This window comes from Rhineura floridana, chromosome 2, assembly GCF_030035675.1.
Source record: "Rhineura floridana isolate rRhiFlo1 chromosome 2, rRhiFlo1.hap2, whole genome shotgun sequence".
NCBI classification, from domain to species: domain Eukaryota; kingdom Metazoa; phylum Chordata; class Lepidosauria; order Squamata; family Rhineuridae; genus Rhineura; species Rhineura floridana.
In genome coordinates, this window is record NC_084481.1 from 155,924,202 (window position 1) to 155,950,453 (window position 26,252).

A 26,252-nucleotide genomic window follows, 5' to 3' on the forward strand; every position below is an offset into this window, starting at 1 on the left:
TTCTGAAATCCACAGCGCTTGATAACACTAAGCTTGCTGTTGAAAAAGATGGACAGATGGACTATTATGAGTGCAGAAGAGATAAAGATCCATTAAATTGGGATAGTTAAATTAAGTTATAAAAGACATGCAGGCAGATATGTCATTGTGGATATTGGCTGATTCGTTTTTTAAAACAACAACTCTCTTTAGCTAGGAAAACAGTAAGAAAAAAGATGTAGTTAGCTGCTTCTTGTCCAAATAATTTGGCTTCTGATGTGTCTGGCCTGGGATACGTTTCAGTAGAAGGCCCTCTAGTCTCTCACGGAGATGATGCTAATGCTCTTCTTCCGCTTGTTTTTTTTCCTCAGCATTTCTCTGAGAGCTTTGACCACTTCTCTGAGAACATGGAGGACTTTTCCAATGAACTATTCAACAGCTTCTTTGATGACCCCATGCTGGCTGAAAAGAACCCTTTGCTGGACATGGATCTGGATCCTCCTACTCCTGGCATCCAGGCAGAGCACAGCTACTCGCTCAGTGGAGACTCTGCTCCCCAGAGCCCCCTCATGCCTGTCAAGGAAGAAGAGAATGCCAATGGTGAGCACACAAAAACCATGCATGCTGGATCAAGAAGCACATACCTAAACTTCCTAAAATCCTACAGTGCTTTGACAGAAAAGGGGAGCTTGGTCTGACAGGACCAAGATGGGTGTGTTCTCTTTCAAAGGGCCATTACCCTTGAAGACAGACGATCTGGTTAGCCAAAAGGGATGGCCTGTACCTCTAGTTTCAGTATGATTGGTCTAGAGTTAACTTTGACCCCAGGCAATTAATTTGATCCTCTTTTAACTGGGTTGAATCTGTCTAATGATAACAGAACTGGTGTTGTTTACTAAATTGTCCATGAAAAATACAAATACCCATTAAGCTGAAATGGAAAGGTACATGTCCTGCTTCTTCTCCCTGTTTTCTTTTTGGATACATGTTTCAAGGACCTTCTGATAAGCTGTTTGGAGTTGATTGTTTCAATATAAACAAGTGTAAAATTATGCATATTGGAGCAAAAAATCTTAATTTCACATATACGCTCATGGGGTCTGAACTGGTGGTGACCGACCAGGAGAGAGACCTCGGGGTTGTGGTGGACAGCACGATGAAAATGTCGACCCAGTGTGCGGCAGCTGTGAAAAAGGCAAATTCCATGCTAGCGATAATTAGGAAAGGTATTGAAAATAAAACAGCTGATATCATCATGCCGTTGTATAAATCTATGGTGCGGCCGCATTTGGAATACTGTGTACAGTTCTGGTCGCCTCATCTCAAAAAGGATATTATAGGGTTGGAAAAGGTTCAGAAAAGGGCAACCAGAATGATCAAGGGGATGGAGCGACTCCCTTACGAGGAAAGGTTGCAGCATTTGGGGCTTTTTAGTTTAGAGAAAAGGCGGGTCAGAGGAGACATGATAGAAGTGTATAAAATTATGCATGGCATTGAGAAAGTGGATAGAGAAAAGTTCTTCTCCCTCTCTCATAATACTAGAACTCGTGGACATTCAAAGAAGCTGAATGTTGGAAGATTCAGGACAGACAAAAGGAAGTACTTCTTTATTCAGCGCATAGTTAAATTATGGAATTTGCTCCCACAAGATGCAGTAATGGCCACCAGCTTGGATGGCTTTAAAAGAAGATTAGACAAATTCATGGAGGACAGGGCTATCAATGGCTACTAGCCATGATGGCTGTGCTCTGCCACCCTAGTCAGAGGCAGCATGCTTCTGAAAACCAGTTGCCGGAAGCCTCAGGAGGGGAGAGTGTTCTTGCACTCGGGTCCTGCTTGCGGGCTTCCCCCAGGCACCTGGTTGGCCACTGAGAGAACAGGATGCTGGACTAGATGGGCCACTGGCCTGATCCAGCAGGCTCTTCTTATGTTCTTATTGTGCTCTACCCAAGTAGGAACAGCCTAGGAAAGGAAAACTTCTAAGAGAAAAAGGCTGCACACTTACTAGAGAGTAAGGATGCGGTGTGGGGGGATTTGGTTTGGTTCCCATTTTAATGCAAATCTACCTAATTTGCATTTGAAACAATACATGAACTGCTATCCTTTGAAATTCATATTTCTCTGAATGTTATGATGTGGTTCTCCAACCCAATAATGTGTACAAAAAGTATATACTAGGGGAAAGTGTGCATTAAATGCATATATTAGTGAAAATAACATCTAAAATGCATTATATTGGGGGGAGGGAAATGCTTGCAAAATGAATATATTAGGGAAATACACACTAAAATGCTGATGAATTGTCACAAGGACTTTTTAAAAAAGTCACAAGCTGATGCAGAAATATGGGGAAACTGAACCTAAGATGGGACATATTAAAAATGGAGAGGAACCAAATTTGACAGATTCATCCATCCCTATCAGGGGTATCCTAACTGAATACACTGGGACTTATACCTCAGTAAACATGCACAGGATTATGCTGTGAATTCCAGCAAACCAAAGAAAAACGATTTCAGCTTTCCTTGTTTACCAGTGTCCTTTGTTCAGAATACCAGTAATGGAAGAAACAGAAATTGAATGTTTCAAATAAAAACTGAGCTCTGATATATGAAAAATATATACCAGACTTAACAGTGACCTCTGTTTCTTAATCAGGGCCTACAACAACAGACTAAACAGGGATTTTGGCTTCATGACTCACAGTAAGAGTCACTAACCCACTGTTTTAAGAGAGAGAGAAAATGTACTGTCTTCCAGTCATTTATTGTGAGAACTGACTATTTGCATCCTGGATCTTGTCCAACGAACTGACCTCCCACTAACAAATCATATGATTTGCGAAATGCTTCTATGTGTTCCCATATTTTAAAGTAGTTCTTGCTGCTCAATGTTTGCTCTGAGCCATACTGGACTAGTAAGATCCTTTGGGAACATATCCTGGCTTACTCTTAGTTCACTCTATCTGTAATAGGTTTATTGCAGTCATAGACCAGCATCAATATAAACATCATTAACATCATTAAAAAGAGCAAAATTTTCAATAAAACAGCACAGGATAGTTAAAATCTCATTAAAATCAAATCTACATAATCAAATTATCAATCAACTTAAGAGAGTTCTTCTGCAATGGATTGCAGCAGAGCAGAAGCTAGCTATCTTGGTCGAAATCTGGGGGGATTGATCAGATAAAGGAAAATCAACATAGCCTCATTTCTGCCAGGAATGTTTTGTAGGATTGGGGTAATTAGGTGGGATCTAAGGTCATGATAGAATAGGCAGTGCAATAGCACATGTTTGGCTGATTCTACTGCCCCGTCACCAGGGACAGACCCTCTCGTCGTAGGGGATTTTTAAAAATCTGCCCTCTAAAAGAGCTGACGGTAGGATGTTAACACCTGGCCAATGTGAAAGCTTTTCTGAATTTAGGGATAGTCAAAGTCGCTAGATAATTAGTGGGTACAAATGGTCTTGCATTAATCCTGAATTTTGTAGCCAGAGTCAGATGGGCTTGAAAGTCAATATCAAGGATTTGTTGGAGAATATGTTCTTTTGCTTTTACATAACCCCGATGACGAATCATGGGAGTGGAGAACCCTAAGTTTAGTAGTTTGGCATTAATTGACTTTTTCCATTTAGACTGGAAAAGGTCAGATAAGATGTAGGGGGTCAAACCCACTGGGGCAAACATCATCTTTAGCCATGATTAATTCTGCACATCCAGATGTGGGATTCTATTGTAGGAAGTCCAACCTCTAACCACAGAACATAGTTGGGGACACAACATAGAACGGCAAGTATGGCGCGTAGGAATTTGTTTTGAACTTTTTCAAGCGGGGCGTATTTGTCATAGACACAGGCTTGCCACGAAAACCTGTATAGCTGCCGGAAGATATTGGCCCCCTTTATTATAACAGAAGGAGAGAAGTGCCTTTGTACTTCTCTGGGCGTTGGCAATGACAGTCTTTACTTGAAGTCGCCATGCTCCCATTGAGTGGAAGATCATCCCTAGATAACTCTATCTATGGATAGAAACACACTCACTGTTCTGCCGGTTCCAGTGCGTCTTCGCCTCTCTCTTCTGAAAATGCAGGCGTACAACACTAGTCAAACCCCTCCCCTTTTTACTGTAAAATCTGGTGGGAGCAGCTAGATTGCATTTAAAAAAAAAAATCAACTTCAAAGAGATTTCGTAGTTGATCAACCTGTTTACAGCCTATGTCTTCATCCGTCTTAAACTTAGGCTACAGATATACTTGCGGTTATACTGGCTTCATTGCTTCTCCACCTCTGTTTTTTGAATCCATGTACACCTGACGTTTGTCATGCTCTGCCACTTTTTACTCCAAAATCTGAGATGGGCAGTCCTAAAAGCTCTGACATCAGCAGTGGGGCTAGGTATATTCCATCAAACAATAATGTATAACTGGGTGTAGATTTGTTTCAAACCACACCCAGACAAGACGGTGTCACTGCTCTTTAAGCAGCTATTGTCCACATAGGCTTAGAGAAATCTGTGTGTGCTATGACCAATATGCTCAAAAATGGAGGCAGTGCAGAAAGAATAATTGCTATTTTTAGAATTTGTTTGGCAGTGAGACTTTTAAGAACTGTTTGCTATGTCTGGGCAATCAAAGAATGATTAACCATATTGAGGGGAAATCCAGCAGGTTTTGTTAGGATTTTTTATTAGAATGCCTAGTTTTGAAAAATAACCAAATCTAGATATGCCAAAGGGACCAAAATATATTCAAACCCAGATTGACACAGAGAACTGGGCTGTGTTCAGTTATTCAGCTTGTGTTTTCAATGAATGGCAGACCCTGCCCCTCTCCTTACACACATTTATTGATCACCTAAATGGAGCCCCATACTTATAGGAGTACATGCAGAAGGCTGTCTCTTCATGATTAGGAATAGAGCCTTCCTAGTGTGCAGGTGTTTACAGGTGTTTGCATTCAGGTGTTCAATGGGAAAGGACCATCGGTCGTGGGAGAGCACATGCTTTGCTTGCTGCTAAATTTATTATTAATGTAGTAAATCATTAAAAAAACCCATCACTTAGAGAGTCTCTGCCAGACAGTGGGCACAATACTAAGTAGATTGACCAATGATCTGACTCGGTATAAGGCAGTTTCCTGTGTATATGATTAAAATGCAAGCTGGAGATGAATTGCCAACTTATTTGCCTGCCAGCCTCCAAATTCAGTTCTCTCATTGTTTTAAATGACATCTACCGGGCAGCAGAGTGGGAGCAACAGCATTGGCAGGTCTCTATCTGCGATAGGAAAAGAGGAAGATAGGATCTCTCCCCCCCCTTCCCTCTCTGGCACCCCTGCTAGCATTTCAGGAGGAAAGGCCATGGTGGCCCTTAGTTTTTTTGGAGAGACGCTGCAGGTGGGTGCAATTGGATTGCCTCAAGAAATAAGGGGAGCTACTTCTGACTTATCGGGAAACAGCCTGGCTTATTTCTGAGCCAACAAACGGCCTCTAGGCAGGGTTGTGTGTGCTCTGTACGACCCCCACTTCCAACTTTTTGCTGAGAAAAGTGGGATTCTGAAATCTGCATGTATGATGCAAAGAAAACACATTTGCATAATTTCCTCTTGCTTTGAATAATTCCTTCTCTGCCTTGCTCACACACTCTCAACAATATCTTCACAACTATAAGAGGTGGAAACTTCCTTTAATTAAATTTGAATATTAGGCAGGTGCCATCTCTGCTATCTTTTCAGCGCCTTTTGAAGACTTTCCTCTTTCAACAAGCCTTTTAGGTTGAGACCTATCCCAGACTGCGTCTGTGTTGGAATTGCTTAATATGTTTTTAATAATGTTTTAACCCTTTTTAAAGTTTTTAAAAATATTTTTAACACTGTTTTGTTTTAATGTATTTTAAGATCTGTTCTTATGATGTTTTAAAGTGTTTTTAGCTCTTTGCTGCCCTGGGCTCCTGCTGGGAGGAAGTGCGGGATACAAATTAAATAAGAAAGAAAGAAAGAAAGAAAGAAAGAAAGAAAGAAAGAAAGAAAGAAAGAAAGAAAGAAAGAAAGAAAGAAAGAAAGAAAGAAAGAAAGAAAACTGAGATTCTTAGGAAGATGAATTCTGGAACCACTATAGATCCCATTCTTCACTTGTGGGGTATCTCAGTATTCACCAGCCCCTGACATCAGATTGCTGAGTATGGTGGCATTACTCATAGGAATATAGGAAGATGCCTTCTACCAAGCCATATTATTGGTCCATCTAGTTCATTATTGTTGACACTAACTGACAGCATCTCTCCAGGGTTTGGGGCAGGAATATTCCCCAGTCCTACCTAAGAATCCCATGGAAGGATCCCATGGATTGAACTTGAGATCTTCTGCATGCAAAGCAGATGCTCTACCACTGAGCCATGGCTCTTCCCCTATGCAAAGCTGCTCTTCTTCTGCTAAGGCCTGACTTTCTGCTACCTGCCTGGAAAAGTTCTGTAAAACTCATGCATTCCTATTCCAAGAAGGAGGTCTAATAAAAGGTGTCAGCCTGCCCTCTCCCCCCCCCCTTTGGCAAGCTGTTGGCAACAGTAGAAAGAGGGTTGCTGGGTGTGGATGCCCAGAGGTCAGTGCCTTTCCTGGCAGCTTTGGCTAGGGGGTAATAGACACAGTAGAAGCTGCTGCCTGCAGCCAGTGCTTACTGGCACATGTGGAAGACTAAGTGGCTTTTTCTCTTACCAGCGGATCTCTCAGTAGGAGACGGAGAGGAACAGTCATTTCAAAGCCTATTTTTAAAACAATTCATTTTAGGATAATTCATGATGTCAGGATATTTTTAGAGCAACCCCAGCAGAGGATCCTGTAATTTGTGGGACCATGTGGGTGTCCCAGAAGTTGAATGGCAACAGTTGGCCTGGAAAGAGAATGGCACAGATTCAGTATATACAAGAGAAGAAAGGCCTCCTTTTCACCAAAAGCAGGGAACAGGTTTCCCTGCTGTGGTCAGGGATTATCCATGCTGAGTGATGCCAAACATTAAGAAGAGAGGAAGCAGAAAAATTACCCACACACACACTTTCCCCCCTTTTTGGTAGATCATTGTTTTTTAACTGTATGATTGGGTCTGATCTAGAGAAAGAGCTTGACACATGGTAAAACTGTTCCTGGATTGTACCACTTTAGACTGTTGCTGAGGGATTGCCTTCCATCAAGCGTGGAAGGACAAAGTACTCTCTGCTGGGACAGATATTCTCCAAGCACCTCCCCAGTCCACGAGATGTATATTTTAGCGAGATTGCAATCTTACCGTGCATCATGTGGCATGTATTCAGGTACAGATGGGCATTAAATTGAGCCTGGCAGAAGAGTTCTACAACTGAATGTATAACTATCTTGCTTATCTGCTTTCTCCCTGGTCTTCTGCTCAGAACAAACCTCCCTGAATCCTTCTCCTCCCAAGGTGGAGCCCCCCGGTAAAACTGGATAAGTAATAATGTCATGTTTGAATGGAAGCCATGTGCTTAAGGATGGTCCAATTTATTTTACTGCCTGAGAGGGAACAGCAAATGGTATCCCCACTCCCAAGTCAAGGTGTGTACCACCTAAGTTACTTTGGCACTTGAGACAGAAAACCCCACAAGTGTCTCTCTCTGGGACTACAGATGCAGTTAAATAACTAACAACTGGCTGCCCTTTCATGAAACCCAAAATCAGCTGCCTGAAGCCACAGCCTCATTCTGCAAATGATAGGGCTATTGCCACCAGATAAGCTAGCTGCTTCTGGGTTCTGCTACAGTTCTGCTACAGAGTGCATTTCTTCAGAGCAAGGTGGAAGACAATGGCTCTGAGCGAGAGTGAATGGTTCCATAGTATGGAGTGGTGTAAGTCCCTTCACATGCTGCAGCCTGGGGTAGGAAGGGGAAGCACCCAAGGCAAAATGAGAAAGAGAGAAAAGGAAATAGAAATGGACTGCCTTCAAGTCGATTCCGACTTATGGCGACCTTACAAATAGGGTTTTCATGGTAAGCAGCATTCAGAGGGGGTTTACCATTGCCTTCCTCTGAGGCTGAGAGGCAGTGACTGGCCCAGGGTCACCCAGGGAGCTTTATGGATTCGAACCCTGGTCTCCTACGTCGTAGTTCAACACCTTAACCACTACACCACACTGGCTCTCTGAGAAAGGGAGACAGTGCATTTAATACCTTTCCCTGACTACTCATCTCTCTTCAGTACCATTTTGTGGCTCTGGAGAATCAATTAGTTTCTCACACCTTTAGAGTATGAGTTCCAAGTGTTTCCTACACACACATTCCAAGTATCTGATTATCTACAGAGTGCCCAGGGGAGATTGCTTAAGCCAATTCTCTTGGCGTCCCTAGCACAGCAGGGTGCAGCCATCTGGAGATGGATGGATCACTCTCTTTCTGGTCCATTTCAGTTTTGCATGTATACATTCATAAATCTGTCCCATTTCTGCATTAATCTTTTTTTAAAAAACTGTACAAAAAGGTACATTTAGATACACATTTTTTCTTAATGTTTGCATTTCTCAATGCGTATGTATATTTTTATACATTGTTGGTATGATATTTGAGCCAAGGACTATATTGTGAAATTCGGAGAAGGTGAAATCTGAAAGACAACTATGTTCTGATCTGTATATTAATCTGGGAGGTGTGAATTAGGTCAGTTTGCTTAAAAATGTGGGCCAGACAAAATTCTTCTCCATCTCTACAGCCACCTCTCCACTGTTTGTAGTGCCTTTCTTCCTCTGAAATCTCTGGTAAGTCTGTGGAACGAGTGTGCATCTGTTGAAAGGGCCTTCTCAGAATCAGGTTGATCATGTAACCCTTTAACCTTTTTCAATTGTGGCCCCCACCCTGTGGAACTCCCTCCCAAATGATGTCCGCCATGCCCCTTCTATGATGAGTTTCCGCTGGGCCTTGAAGACCTGGCTTCAGGCAGGCTTTTGGAGTGGGCTAGATTTTATCTTCATTGTTTTTAGATTTTCAGTGTCTAGGTATTATATGCCTATGTTGTACGTCGCCCAGAGTGGCAAGACAGCCAGCCAGATGGGCGACTAATAAATTCTATAAATAAATAAATAAATAAATAACCTCTGTTCTCACACCAAGAATCACCGTCTGAGCTCTGCTGAAGCTTCTCCTCTCTCTACTATATACTGTGCTCACTTACTCTTGGATGATAGCCTTGTCCTGCTGTATTGCCTTCTGAAGTAGGTCTCTCTTTTTTTCTGTAAACTAACCATAACCAAAAACAACAACAACTAGATGCAAGAACATTTAATTTCAGAATGGATCTGGCTGTACCTATTATAGAATAACTGCAACTCAAACACAACTTACAACATTTACTATCTGGATAAGTAAGTGAGAAGGGAAGGGAAGGGAAGCAGTCCAGTAGCATTTTGTGTTCATCTTCATGCATGTTACAGTTCACTAGGGTCAAGATACAGCTGGCCCCACTGTTACAGGCGGCATTTATACTAGGCCTGGCCAATCCAGGGACATTATACTGCCCACTTATTTTGCTTGTATACTTTATTTCCTTCTATGTCTCAAGAGGGCTTCTGAGCAACAAGCGTACAATGGAAGCCCCAGATAGTCCAAGAGGATAATCCAAGCGTCAGTTTGCAAGGCTCCTAGTTCAAGCCCCAGAGTGCCTGGTTGGTAAGAAGTTAAGGAGTTGACTGAACTTCTAGAATCTCTTTACGTACAAACACATCAGGTTACAGAGCTGGGAGTCTGCCCACTCCATTGCCTCTCCTGAGAGACTCTCCTTTTGGCACCTCCTCTCCATAAACTGTTTCCATTCCAGCTGGTTGTTGATATACAAACTCAGTACCTTTAAGAACTGGTGCTCGAGTCTGCTTTTTCCCTCCTCTTTCACCATCCCTTTTTCCTTTTGTGCCATGCCTTTTTAGACACTACAGAGCTTTTAGTACAAGGCTTTTAGTTCTTGTAAGCCTGAGGACAAGAACAGCCTTTAAAAATAAATTAAAATCTGTAAGATGCTCCAAGAGCCTTTTCAGATGAAGAATAAACATTCTTTAAATAAATAAGTTGATTCCCTGATGTTGTTTGGTTTAAGAGTCATTTTAGAAGAGGAATTTAGAACAGAGAGGTGGTGGAGAAGGTGAGGGTACTTAAAACATTTCTTTGCCTGCCACTTATCTGCTTTAAATCACTTCTACCCTTGGCTCTAGGACATGCAAACTCTCCGAACCTCATGGGTGTGTATGTAAGACACTATCCAGTTCTAAGGCTAAGCCTGCTATTACCAGAGCTTGGAAAAGTTACTTTTTTGAACTACAACTCCCATCAGCCCCAGCCAGTGCCATGCTGGCTGGGGCTGATGGGAGTTGTATTACACACATTGCAGTTGATGTTAGTGAGGTTCATTTCAACTGTTTAGTTACAGTATAATAACATATTTTGGGACAACTTGTAACCCAGCCTAGACTGTGGCTAATTCTTCTTGGATTTTCATACACAAAATGCTAGTGCCTTGCTTCACTTCCATTCCCACTAGAGAACTACCTCAGTAGTAAATGTTGCTGAATGTGTTTTGAGTTGTTGCTATAGTTGCTGAGATGAAGCATTCTTATTTGCTTTTTCTTTCTGAAGGAAACCATTATGGTCACTTTACTAACACACCTATTTCCGAAGTTAGTGCAGCTGAGGCTATTGCTGAATGAATGAATGCAGCGGACAAGAAGCAGAGAAGCGCCTTGTGCAATGTGCAGCCTTAGGGGATCATCCTTTGGGAGGAAGAACGTAGGAAGCTGCCTTATACCAAGGCAGATCATTGGCCCATCCAGCTCAGGATTGGCTACTCTGACTGGCAGCGGCTCTCCGGGTCTCACGAAGGAGTTTTTGTTCAGTATTATAAAAATACCAGAGAGAAATAGGAACTAATTTGGTTGGTCCTTTTTCTTAGCAGAGATATAAAAATACAAGCAGCAGAATGAGAATGTAAACCAGGCCCACCTTTCTCTATATAAATAACAACAGACACAACCTTCTTAGGTAAAAGATAAAACATTTACTCACGACCTCTTCACATGTTAGAAACATAGGCTCTAGCTTAGATGAAAGAAAATATAGAAGTCTCAGTCCACCTTGGTGTTTGTATTGATGTTCTTAGCAGAGAGCATCATGCCATGCGGCGTCTCTCAAAGGTAGGAAGATCAGCAATGGAGAATATTCAAAAATCCCCCATGACAAAGAAGGAGGAAGTCAGGTAAGTAACCCCACCCATTAGGAAGTTACATCATGATAAAACAGGTACATGGGATATTCCCCAAATATCCCTTAAAGGGAACATGCAACATTTGCCAATTCCAACAGTTTTCCCCTAAGTCACTCCTTCCTTCCATTTTCATTCTTGTGCCTAGCACTGAAAAGCTTTAATGCAGCTTGTATGTAATCTTCATGTGGTTTGCTTTTGCCGGAATTAGTAGTAGACTCTGGTATCTGCCTGCACTAGCAAGAACAGCTGTTGGGAAGTCAAGAAGACAACAGTTGGTAAGGAAGGAACAAGAGGAAGGAACTATATTGTCAAATATATGTTCAAAGCTCCTGTTTTGAGCTACTTTTATGAAAATGAAAAGAATAATAGAGGAATTCACTTTTTAAAAACATTCTGATCTTGATGTATTTAGTATTCTGTGTTTAGCTAGAAACTGACTCTACAATAGAATGCCTGGTATGGTGTTTACAAGAGGATCAACACTGGTTCCACTAATATAAAGTATTCCAGTAGTAGTGTCAAATTGAGGATGGGGTGAGGCCAGTCTGTAGCCAGCACAAGAAGCTACATTAATTTTGCAAATTTTACAAGGGTAAAAATGTAAATGTACTGCCTTCAAGTCGATTCCGACTTATGGCGACCCTATGAATAGGGTTTCCATGAGGCTGAGAGGCAGTGACTGGCCCAAGGTCACCCAGTGAGCTTCATGGCTATGTGGGATTTGAACCCTGGTCTCCCAGATCGTAGTCCAACACCTTAACCACTAGGCCCACTGGCTTTCATCTTTAGAAGGGTAGCCCTGTTTATTTAGCTGTAACAAATACAACATAGAGACCTGTGGACTCTTAAAGACTAGCATGTTTATTGTGGAATAAGACTTCGTAGACAAGACCATAATCTATTAAGTAGGAGCTTATTGGCTCCTTGTGGCGGCTTAATCCACAATAAATGTGTTGTGGAACAATCCTAAATGGGGTTGGGAAGGAGTGGAGTGGGAGATTGAACCCACATCCCAAGCTCTACTGGCTGGCACTGGCCAGGACAGAAAAGGATGGCTTTTTTTCTACTTTTTCGCTTGGCCAGCTCCAAGCTGATGCAGCTCAGGGCACCCTGGGGCCCCTTAGGAAATCTACAGAGCTTTGGATACAATGGAAATGCCCTCTTTCAGGATTTTCCACCTGCTACCACTGGGGAGAGAACCATTGGCAGTAATTTTCCACCTGCCTATGTGCAACTGGGGCCTTCAGTGCAGTGATGTTTCACCACCATCACCACCCGCATCTTTTCACCAGTAGAGGCCAGCAGAGAAACACCAACACCCTATTGTAACACCCTCTAGCCATGAACATCAGGGGTGGTTAGGACTGCACTGTTCATCTTTAATGTTCAGGATTCTTTAATAATTTTATTTATTAATTAAAGGATTTATCAGCCACACTGTTCATAAAAGTACATCAAGGCGGCTTACAACACACAAAAACATTATAAAATTAAAAACCAATAAAAGCATAATTAAAAATAATAAAAGCATCGATAGATACTGTATTGGTTTGAAAAGAAAATTCATATTAAAAGGCCTGTTTGAAAAGTTCAGTTTTCAGGAGACTCCTAAAAAAAAGAAGGGATGGTTTCTGCTGAACCTCAATTGGTAGGGAGTTCCATAGGGCAGGGCCTGCCACACTAAAGGCTCAGTCCCTGGTGGAGGCCAACCAAACCTCAGGGGCGTGAGGAACCACTAAAAGTGTCCTGTCAGAAGATCTCAGTGATTGCGATGGAACATAGGGAGTCAGGCAGTCCTTAAGGTACTTTGTTGTTTGTGAATTAACACAAGTACTGAATCTTGAACCTGGCCTGGTAACAAATTGGCGACCAGTGCAGCTTTTTTAGCAGTGGGATAACATGTTGCCAGTAATCTGCACCTATAAGCAGTCTGGCTGCACTAGTTGCAGCTTCCAGACCAGAAATAAGGGAAGCCTCATATGGAGTGTATTACAGTAACTGTGTCTAGGGTTGCCAGGTGTCCAATTTTTGCCCAGAGACACTGGTTTTGGGGGGTCCTCTCCGGGTCTCTGGGAACTTCGCTTAATCTACAGATTCTTAGCTTTCATTTTTAAAAAATTAAGTTTCTAGGTGGTCTGGTTCAAAAGATATAAACCAAAACATCCTCCGCCCCTCCGCTGTAACTTATGTTACCATCAGCTGCTATAATCCCTGCCCTTTCAGGTTTTTAGCCAATAAGTGAAATCAGGGTTGTGATTGACAAGATTTGTTGGCCTCTAGCAATACCTAAACTCCTTTTCAAGTTCTGAGAACCTTTTCCTTTTCCTGCTTGTCTCATACCAGGAATTCAGTAAATTTATAGCTTTCAGCAGCATGAAGAGTATTTTCTCTGTACAGGATCGGGACTTGCTTCTGAGTAAACATGCATAGGATTGCCCTACAACAGAAGATCACAGCAGGATCTTGGTGGGCGTACACAGTAAACAATTTTAATAATAAAAGTGTGCATGCAGGGTTTTTTTTAATTACTTGCAAAAATGGCATATATTTTATCTTTCAAATAAATTTTGAACAGAAGTTTTAAAAAGTATACATGCTGCAGTGTTATACTTTTCTAATTAAGGCGTCAAACAAGTTTAAATTTTACTGGACTATTGAAGAGGACAGTTAATTTGTCTTATCCATAACCTTCCCAATATGAAGCTTTTCTGGGAATAAAGCTGCAATGCTAATTCCACATACCTGAGAGTTAACCCCCATTGAATTCAGTAGGACTTACTTTTAAGTAGACATAGTTAGAATTGTGCTGAAAATCAATGGGACTTTTGAATGAACATAGAAAAGGATTGTGTTGTAAATCTTTCTCTCCCCCTCCAATCCTTTTTTTAAAGCAGTTAGGCAGGGCTTACTTAGGTATCACTGCTTTTATTTGGAAGGAAACTAATACTTTAAAAAAAATAAATGCTCTGCAATGGCCAACTGGTTTTGACAATAAACTATTATGTGGGGTGTATGTATTTTCCAGTGTGTGTGTATATGGAATACTTCCAACAACCCTGTGAGGTAGGGTTGGAAACCAAGGCAGCTCACAGCAAGAACTAAAGCCATTTAAACTCCAATAACCACAAAACAAGTATAACACAGTTGCAAAACAGCTTAAAGTGGCATGATTTTGAATTTTGGATTGGGTGAGTGAAGTTCCTTATCACTGAATTGCAGTCCTGTGGATGCTTTCTTGTTTGAGTAAGCCCCATTGAATACATTGGGGCTTGCTTCTGAGTAAGCATGCATAGGATTGCACTATAAATACCTTTACAGGTTGTGTAAATAATAAACCTCTTTCACATTCATGCTTATATAAATATTTATTTGTACTATGTCTTGATATGTATCTGATTTCACACTATGGTTGTAAATTATTATTTACTATTTTTCCCTCTAAATTTTAAGTGTGCCCTTCTTCCTTGGGGTGGTCATGGTCCCCCTCTGTTGTTTTCACCCTGAGGGGCAGATTAAGCTGAGAGATGGGCTCACCCAATAAACTTTGTGGCTTATTTCCATGTTAAAATTTAATTAAAATGATTTATATACAGGCAAAGTTTATGAAGTAATGCAGATCCACATAACACATTTAAAGCACGTCCAACTCTCATTTAAAGTGGATGACTTCCCCCAAAGAATCCTGGGAAGTGTAGTTTCCCCCTCAAAGTTATAGCTCCCACCATATTTAACAGACTACAGTTTCCATTATTCTGTGGTGGGGTTCATGTGCTTCAAATGTATGTTGAATGTGCTTTCAATACATGGTGTGGATCTGCCCTAGTATGCTGTGCAGGGCCGGTTCTAAAGGGTGGCCAGGTGGGCCACTGGCCTGACGGCCCCTGGAGCTACAGGGGGCCCCTCAGCCGCCCCTCGGCTCCCTTTCTGTGATCCATGGCCCCCTACGCCCCCCCCACCTACCCATCTGCTGTCTTTTACCATTGCCCAAGGGCCCCGTCATTCCTGGAGCCAGCCCTGATGCTGTGCATTCATTAGTGAACTGAAAGGAACAATTTGAAAACATACTTTTTAAAACAGGTCAGTAGCTCAGTGGTAGAGCACATGCTTTGCATGCAAAGGTCCAAAATTCAATCTCTGGAAGAGACTATTGCCTGGAATCCTAGAGAGCTAATGCTAGTCCATGTCATCAGTACTGAGCTAGATGGTACCAAATGGCCTGAGTAGGTATACGGCAGATTCCTTTGTGCTTAAAAGAGGAAAGAGACCCAAGGGCCACAGTGACTCCAAAATTTATTTATTTATTAAATAACTTTTATTATTTTATTTTATTTTATTTACAACACTTATATACTGCTTTATCGTAAAAAACCTCAAAGTGGTTTAGATAAACAAAGGAGATAAAGCAGTAAAAGTATTGGCAAAAACAGTTAAAAACAGGTATTTAAAAACATTCAAAATAATAAATCCAACAATGAGTTAAAAACAGATAAAAAACACAATAGCTTCTATGTTCCTAGGTAGACTTGCCTAAACAAAAATGTTTTAGCAGATGCCAAAATGAGTACAATGAGGGGCCTGCCTAATGTAAATAGGCAGGGAGTTCCAAAGCATAGGTACCTCCATGCTAAAGGATTGATTTCTTACAAGAAGAGAACAAGTACTATGTGGCACCCATAACATGGAAAACATACCTTGAACTTGACCTGGTAGCAAATTGGCAACCCAGATTTCAGAGCAGGGATATTATGTGCTGATATGATCTCACTCATGTCAGCAATCTTGCCATAGCATTCTGCACTAACTGCATCCTCTGGGTCAGGTCGTCCTGCATGGGGATTTCTGTAACCTTAGCTGACTGGCTGCCAGGATTTTTTTAGTTTTGGTTTGGAACACTTACTGGTTGTGGGATGCTGAGCTTTCTGTCTTACTCTTAGGAATCTTGTTGTGGTTGGTATAGTATTGCATTTAGGAAATCATCACTGTCTTTTCTTCTTTTTCTATTTGCATTTCATTGACCTCTGACCTTACTCCCTTACATCCACAGAAGCAACAACATACAAAGGTGCCATGTGGTCAGCTCAACCCCCTTAAACCCACTGATGATGCACCTTGTTATTTGCACGATGGTTTATTTCTTGCCCAATATAAAAGAGAATTCACATACTGGGAATTGTGGCTTCAATTGCTGTTGTTCCCAGTCTACTGCCTGTGAAGGTAGACCAAAGCATGTGTGTCTTCTCTTTTTCAATTATTACTCACTGGAATTGGGTTGGCTGTCAAAGTGAGTTTTTAGCAGCCCACAGAGTAGGCAGGAAAGAGTAGAGAATCTTCTTAACTCTTACTCATTTCTCAAACCTCTCTCTGCAGTGAAGGCTCAAGTTTCTAAAGAAGTTTGGAGCAGCCATATTAAAAGGCTGTCAGGGTATTCCAGGCAGGGGGTTGCCAATCCTGCTTTGATATGGATATCTTTGCAGAGGATCCCTAGTCAAGCTTTACCAACAGCACAATCCTAACAATATCTACTCAGAAGTCCTGTTGAGTTCTAGGGGGCTTACTCCCTTAGTAGTCCCTGTGTTTAGAATTGCAGCCTTCAGGGCATCCATCTTTTCTCCTAAGTGCTCCCATCTAACTTCTCCACAACACTAGGCTTTCTTTCTACAATGGCCTTCTGGTGACTAGCCTGGCCTGAGGGCACTTAAACCCTTATTGCCAGAAGCAAGTAGGCTAGATTAAATGTTCTTTACCCAGGCTCTCTAAGCAAGTGAAAATGATCTCATCCCGTCAGCTGGACCTGGAAACACCCTCATTTAGCTAAGATTTCTATCTTAATTTCCAATCAGAGAAATTTTTTGTTGAGTGGTATGCTCCAAGCAACTGTAGTTGATGCTCAATATATCATGCTTAATGACATCACCAGGGCCCACCCCATGACATCACTAGGAGCCTCCCGATTACATCATTAGGACACGCCCTTAAGACATCATTAGGGGCCACTCCTGAAATCTCAGGGTTTGGGATGCTTCTGACCTCGCAATCCTAGTCTTAAATTACAGAAATACAATTTTTCAGCAGGATCTCGCACAAGGACTATAAATGACCAAGGACATTGCCTTTGAAACTATTGGCTTGCTGCCTTAGACATCTAGAGGGGAGAAATTATGTCAGGAATCCCACTTTTGCCCATGAAAGGGACACATCCAGTTCCAAGACATTGGGAAGAAGGGTGGCGTATACATTTAATAAACAAACAAACAAACTAATATTTATTTATTTATTTATCTGTTTGTTTCATTTTTAATAAGTTTAATAAATAAACAAACGTGAGGAACTAAATGTCAGTCGCAGCTCTGTTCTTAAGATGAGCGGCAAGATATCCAGTTCATTTATTTATTACATTTATATCCCACCTTTCCTCCAAGGAGCTCAAGGTGGCATACAAGCATGATTCTCCTCCTCCCAATTTTATCCTCACAACAACTCTGTGAGGTAGTTTAGGCGAAAAATGACTGACCTGAGGTCGCTCAGTGAACTTAATGGCCGAGCGGGCATTTGAACTCTGGCCTCCCAGATCCCAGTCTGACACTCTAACCATACTGCCTCTTTTAGAGTTTAATGTTGCAGAGTAGCGAAATTGGGAATGGAGAGACTGAATGAGCCTTTATGTGTTTGAATCTTTGCTAAAGATTATACCTTCCCTGCAAATTAGTCAGACAGAGACTTCAAGCTTTAAAATAAGAAATAACTACTTTATTCTGCAAATACATACTTGATAGGAAAGAGTTCTACATCAAGCTAATTAGCTGAGTTGGAGATGCAAACACTAAGCCTAGTGTTTGCCCTCATGCTTGGAGGAGAGGGAGAGAGAAAGAGAATATGTCTGCTCTCCCTCTCAAGAGAAAGAAGAAGAAGGAAGGAGATGTGGTCAACATCCTGTGCATATCAGTCTAGCAGGAAGGGAGAGACAGCAGGAGATCAAAGGATAGGTATTAGCCTAGCAATCAGAAGGTCTCCTCTCTAGCTACCCTTTTTAACCCCATGCAGCCTCAACCCACAAGTTGGAGTTGAACCACATATTCCAACATTTAATACTTAGGTGGGCAACCTTTCCGTGCCCGAGGGACGCATTTCCTTGTAGGCATGCCAGTGTAGCCCATGGCAAGAAGCAAAAAGTGGGCTTAGCGAGGGATCTGGCCCTTACATTTGTACATTCAGCTACATTCTGGCCATGCAAAAGTCAGAGGTTTCTACACACACATTCTTCCATTCTCTATCCAGGCAATCAAGAGGCATTAGCACAGCTCAAGGACACATTTCTGCTAAGCAAAAACACTGGTGGAGGGTGAAGAGCAGGGCCAGCTTGGGGTGAGTCCCACTGGCTGGATGGAGAGGCCTGCCTTTGTCTCACAGGCCTTAGGTTCTCCAGCCCTGGCTTAACATAATATCTGTTGCCTTCTGAAACAGTAGAGTTTATTGCTGAGCTGACTGGGTATAAAAGAAACATTCCCACTACTGCTGCTTTTCCTATGTATTAGAAGGCATTGGGGAGGCCCACACACCTTGTATTGCTTACATTACACAATACTCAGACAACTTGACTTTGATGTGGTTCTTTTCTCAGAACTGGAAAACGGTATGTGGTCCCTCCAGCACAAGCTATGTTCCATCCTGGTGAAACAGGAGCAGAACATGGCACCCGAATTCCCTGAGACCCAGCTGCCGGTTAATGTAGTGCCCATGTTGAACCTGAAGCCACTGCAAAGGTTGCCAGTCCCTGAAGAGGTGAGTTCACTTCATCAACATTGTCTGTGGTAGAGCATCCAAACTTCAAATCCCGGTGCTGTCTATGATCCTGGAAGGGATCGTCCCAAATGAAAGGGACCTTATGTGGTGGAAAAGGTTAAAAAATCAGTAGTTCATTATTTCTTATTTTTGTCTTGACTGATTTCAAATAAGTAACTAATGGAACAAAGGGAACAGATGGCAATGTGTTTCCAGATAGAGTGCAGATCCTCTTGCCTATTGCTGCTAGTCCAAGTGGTAGGTAGGCACAAGATTAGTATGACCAGCATGAAAGTGAGGACCTTAATTCACAACACAAGTTGTTACATACAGTCTAAAAGAAGAAATGTAGAGAAAATTCCTGCACCAGTTGGTAGCCCTTCCTAAAGGTATTTACCCTCTTTTGTTCTAAGTTTAGCACTGCACTTTTAAATCTGTCATGTAGGGGAGGGGGCTGCCATCTAGATGACGTCTAATGGGGACCCTTAAAGTTTCATTCTACAATGGAATTGATATAATCTGCCAGGTTCGGCTCTGTGATCTGCAGGAGAGAACAGTTTTGTGGCCCCTTTGGCTTGCTATGTGGTGACACGGGATAGAACCTTCTCTGTGGTAGCTCCATTTATGGAACTTCCCTATGGATATAAAGCTGTCCCCCTCACTAATGACATTCAGATGATAGCTTAAGACATCTGTTCACACAAGCATTTGGCCGTTTTAGATGCTGCTGCTAAACTGTTTTAAATTGCTTTATTGATCTAAAGTGCTTTTAGTGATGTTCAGATTGTTCTATGGTTTCTGTTATATATGTTCACTGTTCTTGGTCCCTGGCTTATAAATGTAAGTAATAAATAAATAGATAAAAATAAACATCAGTTTGCTCAGTTTCAAAATAAGACAAAATCTGAGTGTCATATATTAATTCTTCACTTGTGATTCTCTTTGAGGAAAATTCCTTTTCTGTTGAGCTCATATTTCTTCTTGCCTTCTTTCTTCAAAATGCAGAGACATTTCAAAAGTGTTTCTTCAAGCATAATTCCAGAGCAACTCTAAAGGAGTTGTCCAGGTTTTGCCTCAGTATTGGCATGTTGGGTTGGCTTTCTTATGTAACCCCTTATTATTGTTGTTTATTATATTCATTCATTCATTCATTCACTGATTAATTCAGAAGGCATTTGATCCGATGGAGTGTTAAGGTACACCAGTTTATATGGAGCATAGTTTAGAAGGGTGTGCTGTAGACTACATTACATCCAACTGCTTTCAAAACCATCACCTAATGCATTGTGTCCTATTTACATGTCACTGAACTGGAGTTTAATTGAAAATATACCCCTTCATATAATGCCCTCGATGCTACTCTTCCCCCCCTCAATAGTGTTGTGCTGCTATTGGGATGTTTTCAGAGGTGTTTTAGAATTGTGTGGATACTTCTAGCCATGTCTAGCCAGGCAGTGGGGCTGTCAAGGCAGGACTTTGAGGGTACAACTCCAAGACCCTACTCAATAGAGAGTTACAGGGCACCCAAATGTGCAGAACTGGCATAACCACATTTTGAAATAAGTCAGTAGCACATATCACCATCTAAAGAGGACTGTGCCCATTCAATCCAGAACAGTACCCCAGACTTGTAAAGAGCCTATTGGGCCACAATTCTCTCTGTGTGCCAACAGTGGACTTTGGAAGGTCAGAGGCAATGTTAAGGTGTGTTTTTTCACATTGCTTACAACAGGGATGAAGAACCTGTGGCTGTCTAGATGTTGTTGGACTCCAACTTTTCTGCAGCCACAGCTAGCATAGCCAATAGTCAGAAATGATGAGAGCTGTAGTTCAACAACATCTACAGAACTGCGGATTCACCACCCCTGGCCCACAAACTTCTGCCTGTCTAGTATGAAGTGAAAAAGCCCCCAAGCTGTTGTAAAACCTAATATGGGTTATCTTTCTTCCACTTAATGGTGAGTAAGAGAAAGTATATGCAACAAGCCAGCTACTCCAGACAAACCTGTACACAAATGTCCTTTTCTGTTTACACAGCTTGACCTCATTGTGTCCACAAACGCAGATCTCTGTGTGTGTGTGTGTGTGTGTTTGACAGCCATACCAAGTTCCCTTCCCAAGCTGTGTTTCCAGTATGAGGCAGTGTGAAATATATCGATTTAATGTAAAAACATAATAATTTTTAAAAATCTCTGGCCTTTGGTGGAAAGGGGAGGCCAGTAAGAGAGGATCCAACAGATGCAGCTGGGAACTAAGTGCTGTTCGTATTAACTCTTTATCTCATTTGATCAGAAGCAGCTGTTGAATGGTCCTGCAGAAGGTCCAGTTAACAGCAGAGGCTATTGTGTGTCTCCAAAGGGTGTGCAAATAGTCCCAACTCAAATTACAACAGATGAAAGAGAAGCTTCCCCTTTCAACCTGGAGGAAAAATATAATGGATCTTTTTAGGGACGGGAAAGGAGAGTGGCAAAGATTATTCTCTCCACTATGGAAATGCCATCTGTGCCATACACACGTAGCACACCTGCATGATGTGCACTTTCCCTTAGCAGAAAACACTCTTGTTTTGGATTGTGTCTTCCCTGGAGACAAACAGTTTTTAGAGATTTTGCTTCCAGTTTTGGAAAAATGGCGGGGTATAAATAAAGATAATAATAATAATAATAATTTGAACAACAGACTTTTTGCTATGCAAGTTGGTAAGAAAAAGGTGGAACCAGGAGTGTAGGAGATAATCATCGTAAAAACTAGAAGGATTATGGCTGCAATCACAGGGTATGTGGTACTCACTACAAATCTGATTCCAGGGCAGTGCAAGTTAGCTATCAACTGACCTGCAGCTACTGCACCCTGGCATGCATCTGGGAGGGTCCATAGCTCAGTGTTAAAGAACACAGGCTTTGCATGGACAATGTACAAGTGCTGAAAAAGTGCAAACCCTAACAGCTGGAGAGGTGGTAAGTACCGAAAGCCAAGGAGGCAGCAGGCAACCAAGGAGCCAGTCTGGGAGTCCTGAGAGAAATACTAGAGCAGGGATGGGGATTCTGTGCCCCCCCCCAGCACCAGCTAGGATGGAAATGATGGGTTTTGTAGTTCAACATCTGGAGGGCCACAGGTTCCCCATCCCTGGCCTACAACCTATCTGCTACCAAGTGAGAGATCCCCTGACCTATAGGAAAGTCAAGGTGGACTATCTTCCTTTTCATTTATGGCTTTTTTCAGTGACGAGCTCCCCAGACTCAGGGAATGCAGCACATTTGGGGAGTATATATCAGGCGGTGGCATGGGATTAGCCCTTCAGAATCACATGATTCTCCAGGGAATTCTAGTCTGTGGTGTTAGCATCCCAGCTTGAATTGCCTGCAATTCTCTCTTCTGACTGGAGACTCAGAAGGTGCAGGGTTCCTGCTGTGAATGCCCCAGTGCCTAATAATTCCAGTCCTGGCGCCTGATAATTCCTTCCCTCTGTCTGTCTATCCTGACACTGGCAAGAAAAGAAGTAAATCTGCTGCAATCTGTGTCTACTAATGCACAGAATTATATCACAGGAAAAAGAAGTGTAGGCCTCAGTGGCACCTGGGAGGGTGTCAGAAATCACGCTACACTTGTGCAGAGCCATATCGTCTCAGAATGAACCCATATATATAGGTAGATAGATATAGATATAGATATAGATATAGATAGATAGATAGATAGATAGATAGATAGATAGATAGATAGATAGATAGATAGATAGATAGATAGATAGATAGATTCCTTCATAAGATTTCTTACCCGCTCTTCGTCATAAGGTCCCAGGGTGGGTTGCAACAACAAAATATACAATTATAAAAGCAGCTAGAATTATCACCATGATAAAATATGTAAAACCATTTCAAATGGAACAGAACAATAGACATTCAAAGGAGTGGGTCCCAGAGGCCATGGTAAATGACAAGAATCCAGTGACAACCTGCAGCCCAATGCTTTGCACCTTGTGAATGATGTGAGTCTGCACTGCATGGCCTTTGAAAAATCCAACTATTGTACATCTGTATTCTTTTATACAGGCTCCCATAGAAATGACACCCCAACCTGTAATCAAAGCTGAACCCAGAGAGGTGAACCAGTTTCTAAATGTACCAACAGGTAAGAAAATAGACTCAACTTGCTTTCATAGGCCCTCCAGTCTTCTACTATTAAATAACTATCTGTGGCAAAGAGGATCTTCCACTAATTCATTAGCACAAGCACCCGAAGCTGTTACATATACCTCACATATGCACACAGAAATGACAATGAGTGATGCTAGCTGTGGGTGTGTGGGGTTCACGTCCAATCTTCTTTTATGCAATATCTGCCTGTGTTGCAGTAAGTTTAAATGTAGATCAAGCAAGAGCAAATATAGGTAGCATTTACATTCCTATATTTTACTTGTTTGCATCACCAGATACAAATTTCAAAATCAAGCAGCAGTGTGGACCTCTGGTGCGCAAGTTAACCTTAAATTAACCTAAGGAGAATGTAACAAATAATTGTTCAGGACTTATTTGCATTCTTGCTCTTATTTTATTTTTTGAGTAATGAAGTACTTGAATTCTCTGGGTAATATTTAGTGCTTTCATGATTCCTGTGTCCATGTGTACTTTCTCCAGATAGCAATGTTATACCTCCCTTAGTGGTCTTTCTCCCAGACTCATAGCACTGACTAAACAGTATACCCATGAAATGCAAACTCCAAAGTGCCTGGAGTTTGAGGAATCCTTCAGCTGGTTGTACAACCCTAAATGTCAACAAGCCTTCTTAAAAAGTTGGTTCCTGGGATGAGTAGATCTCAGCCAAATAGAAGCCCACCAAGAAAAAGTGTATTCCCCCTCCCCCCCCCAAAAAACAAGCTAAACTAATAATGTCTTGTTCTTGACTCTGTGTTTGCCTGTTGGCATGGTGGAAGGCAGTTCACAATGAAGGCTGTAAAAGTGTACCTAATTCCAGCAACCCTTATTTGAAAGTGTAGAGAGGATATTTTCTCCCTGTTTCGTAATACCAGAACCTGGGGCCATCCAATTAAGCTGAATGGTGGGAGGTGCAGGACTGACAAAAGAAAGTACTTCGACACTCCATACATAGTTGTTATGCAATTTGCTACCAGAAGATGTGGTGATGACCATCAACTTAGATGATTTTAGAAGAGGATTAGACAAATTCATGAAGGCTATCAGTAGTTACTAGTCATGATGATTATATTCTATACTGCAGATGGGGGACCTGTAGCCCTCCAGGTATTGTTGGACTACAACTTCCATCATCCCTGACCACCTTTGTTTGCTGGGGTCAGTGGAAGTTGGAGTCCAACAACTTCTGGAGGGTCACAGGCTCCCCAGCCCTGCTCTATATTCTGTCTCCAGGATCAGAAGCACCGTGCCGCTGAATATTAGTCCTGCTTGTGAGCTTTCCATAGTTGCACACTCTAAGAAATAGAATGCCAGACTAGATGGGCCTTTGGTTTGATCCAGCAGCGCTCTTCTTATAATCAGACATTTTAAGGGTGTTTGTTTTGTGTAAGACATTTTGTGGCAAATCATTAGAAGGATGTTAGTGTATGGTGCCAGTTTTTATATGGCTGGTATCACTGTAAAGGATCTCAGATTTGTTTCCAGAAGGGTAATGACATCAAGAAGGCAGCTTGGCAGTCACAAACACACCACAGAGGGGTCTGTTAGCACAAACGAGCACATTTACTGTATTTATTTACTGTAAAATGTAATATCCCCTCTAGGCACTAGACACTCATATTCAAGCAAGCAAACAATGTTTCACACAAAATATTAGACCCTTTTGAATGCTCAGCTCATTATTTATCCCCACAAAACATTAGCAACCCCACCACCTTCCATCGGCAAACCAGAAAACTAGAGAACCAGCAATTTACAAATCCAGGTTCTGGCAGAAGGTACAAGGGATGGGAGAATGTTCAAAAAGACCTGTTGGGACAACTCTCATAACTGGAATGAAGCAATTAAAGAATATAATTGTTCAAAAAGAATTGGGGGAAAGTGACTGTGTAACAAAGGAATTCATGATCTTGTGTAAAGTGTAAGCATGGTCAACTGTGTATCTTAGATTTAACAAAAACTATGTTTAATAGGTGGGATTCCAAGGCTAGATATACCAAATGGGAAAAGGAGTCCAGGATGGGTGGGAGTTCCCAAAGAAGGGGTTGCTAAAGGCAGAAACAGAAATTATTTCAATGGGAGATATATATTAAAAAAGTCAATGCAGCTGCACAAAAAGCTTAGTGTGGAGCTGAAAATTTAAAAAGGATATGGAAAGAACAGGCCACCAAAGATGAGCCCAAACGAGTAGCCCAGACATGTAGGGACAGCATCAGGAAACCTGAACATCTGAGGCTGGCAAGGGATATTAAGAGCAACAAATTGGAGAAGTTCTGCAATGAAACCAATCACTTAAGAAGCTGGAAAGCCATCTGTTAGGGATGCTCTATGTGACAAAACATTCCAGAACAAAGAAGGATTCCCACCCCTTCCACTCCTTTCCTTTGCTAGTTTTCACTTATATGAGTTTTACATTGCAAGTTTGAACTCAGATATTCATCTTATTTAATTTGGGAAACTGCTGTGTGCATCACTGATGCCATGGCATGAACGAATGCCAGTCACAACAAATGAGCATCAAGTATTCAATAGCTTTGGCGCTCAGTCCAAGTGGCTCAAGCTTATACCCTAAATCAAAGGCCAAAAATTGACTTTCTGTTGTCTCAAGATGTTCAAAGTGTGCTTCTATCCAGAGAATGACAGAGCTCACAGTACCACATGTAAGCAAGTCCAAACCTCTGCACCGATACAGAAATATTCGTCTGCCAGCTCCCTGACAGATCATGCCACACAATTCAGTCCTCAATATGCCCCATGTATAGTGGTGTGCACTGAACGATTAGCTCCTGAGGAAGCAAGCAAGTGAGCTAGGCTGCATTTTATGCCAAAAGGGAACAGCCTCTCTACCCTGTGCTACTGCTAGCATGTCTTAATTAATTGTTTCCCAATTCCAAATATGTCTGCTATGTGGGACTTGGATGTGAACAAAACTCAATATTCTGAGTCATCCCAAGGCTACTCCATAATGCTAAGTCAGAGCCTTGAGCCATCCAGACCAGTTATGTTTACTTTGACTGGTAGCAGCTCTCCAGTATCTTGTCAGGGGTCTTTCCTGATACTGGAGATCCTTTTAAATAGTGATGCCAGGAATTGCACTTGG

General features: G+C 41.8%; 1 protein-coding gene across 1 annotated transcript in view; it reads left to right on the top strand.

The window, feature by feature from the left end:
• Positions 1-26,252, top strand: part of CREB3L1 (cAMP responsive element binding protein 3 like 1) — a 119,089-nt gene that overhangs the window by 60,451 nt on the left and 32,386 nt on the right. The window contains exons 2-4 of the mRNA XM_061610868.1: positions 351-579; positions 18,841-19,001; positions 23,051-23,129. Coding sequence (XP_061466852.1) covers positions 351-579; positions 18,841-19,001; positions 23,051-23,129 — 469 coding nt within the window. The remainder of the gene's footprint in view (positions 1-350; positions 580-18,840; positions 19,002-23,050; positions 23,130-26,252) is intronic.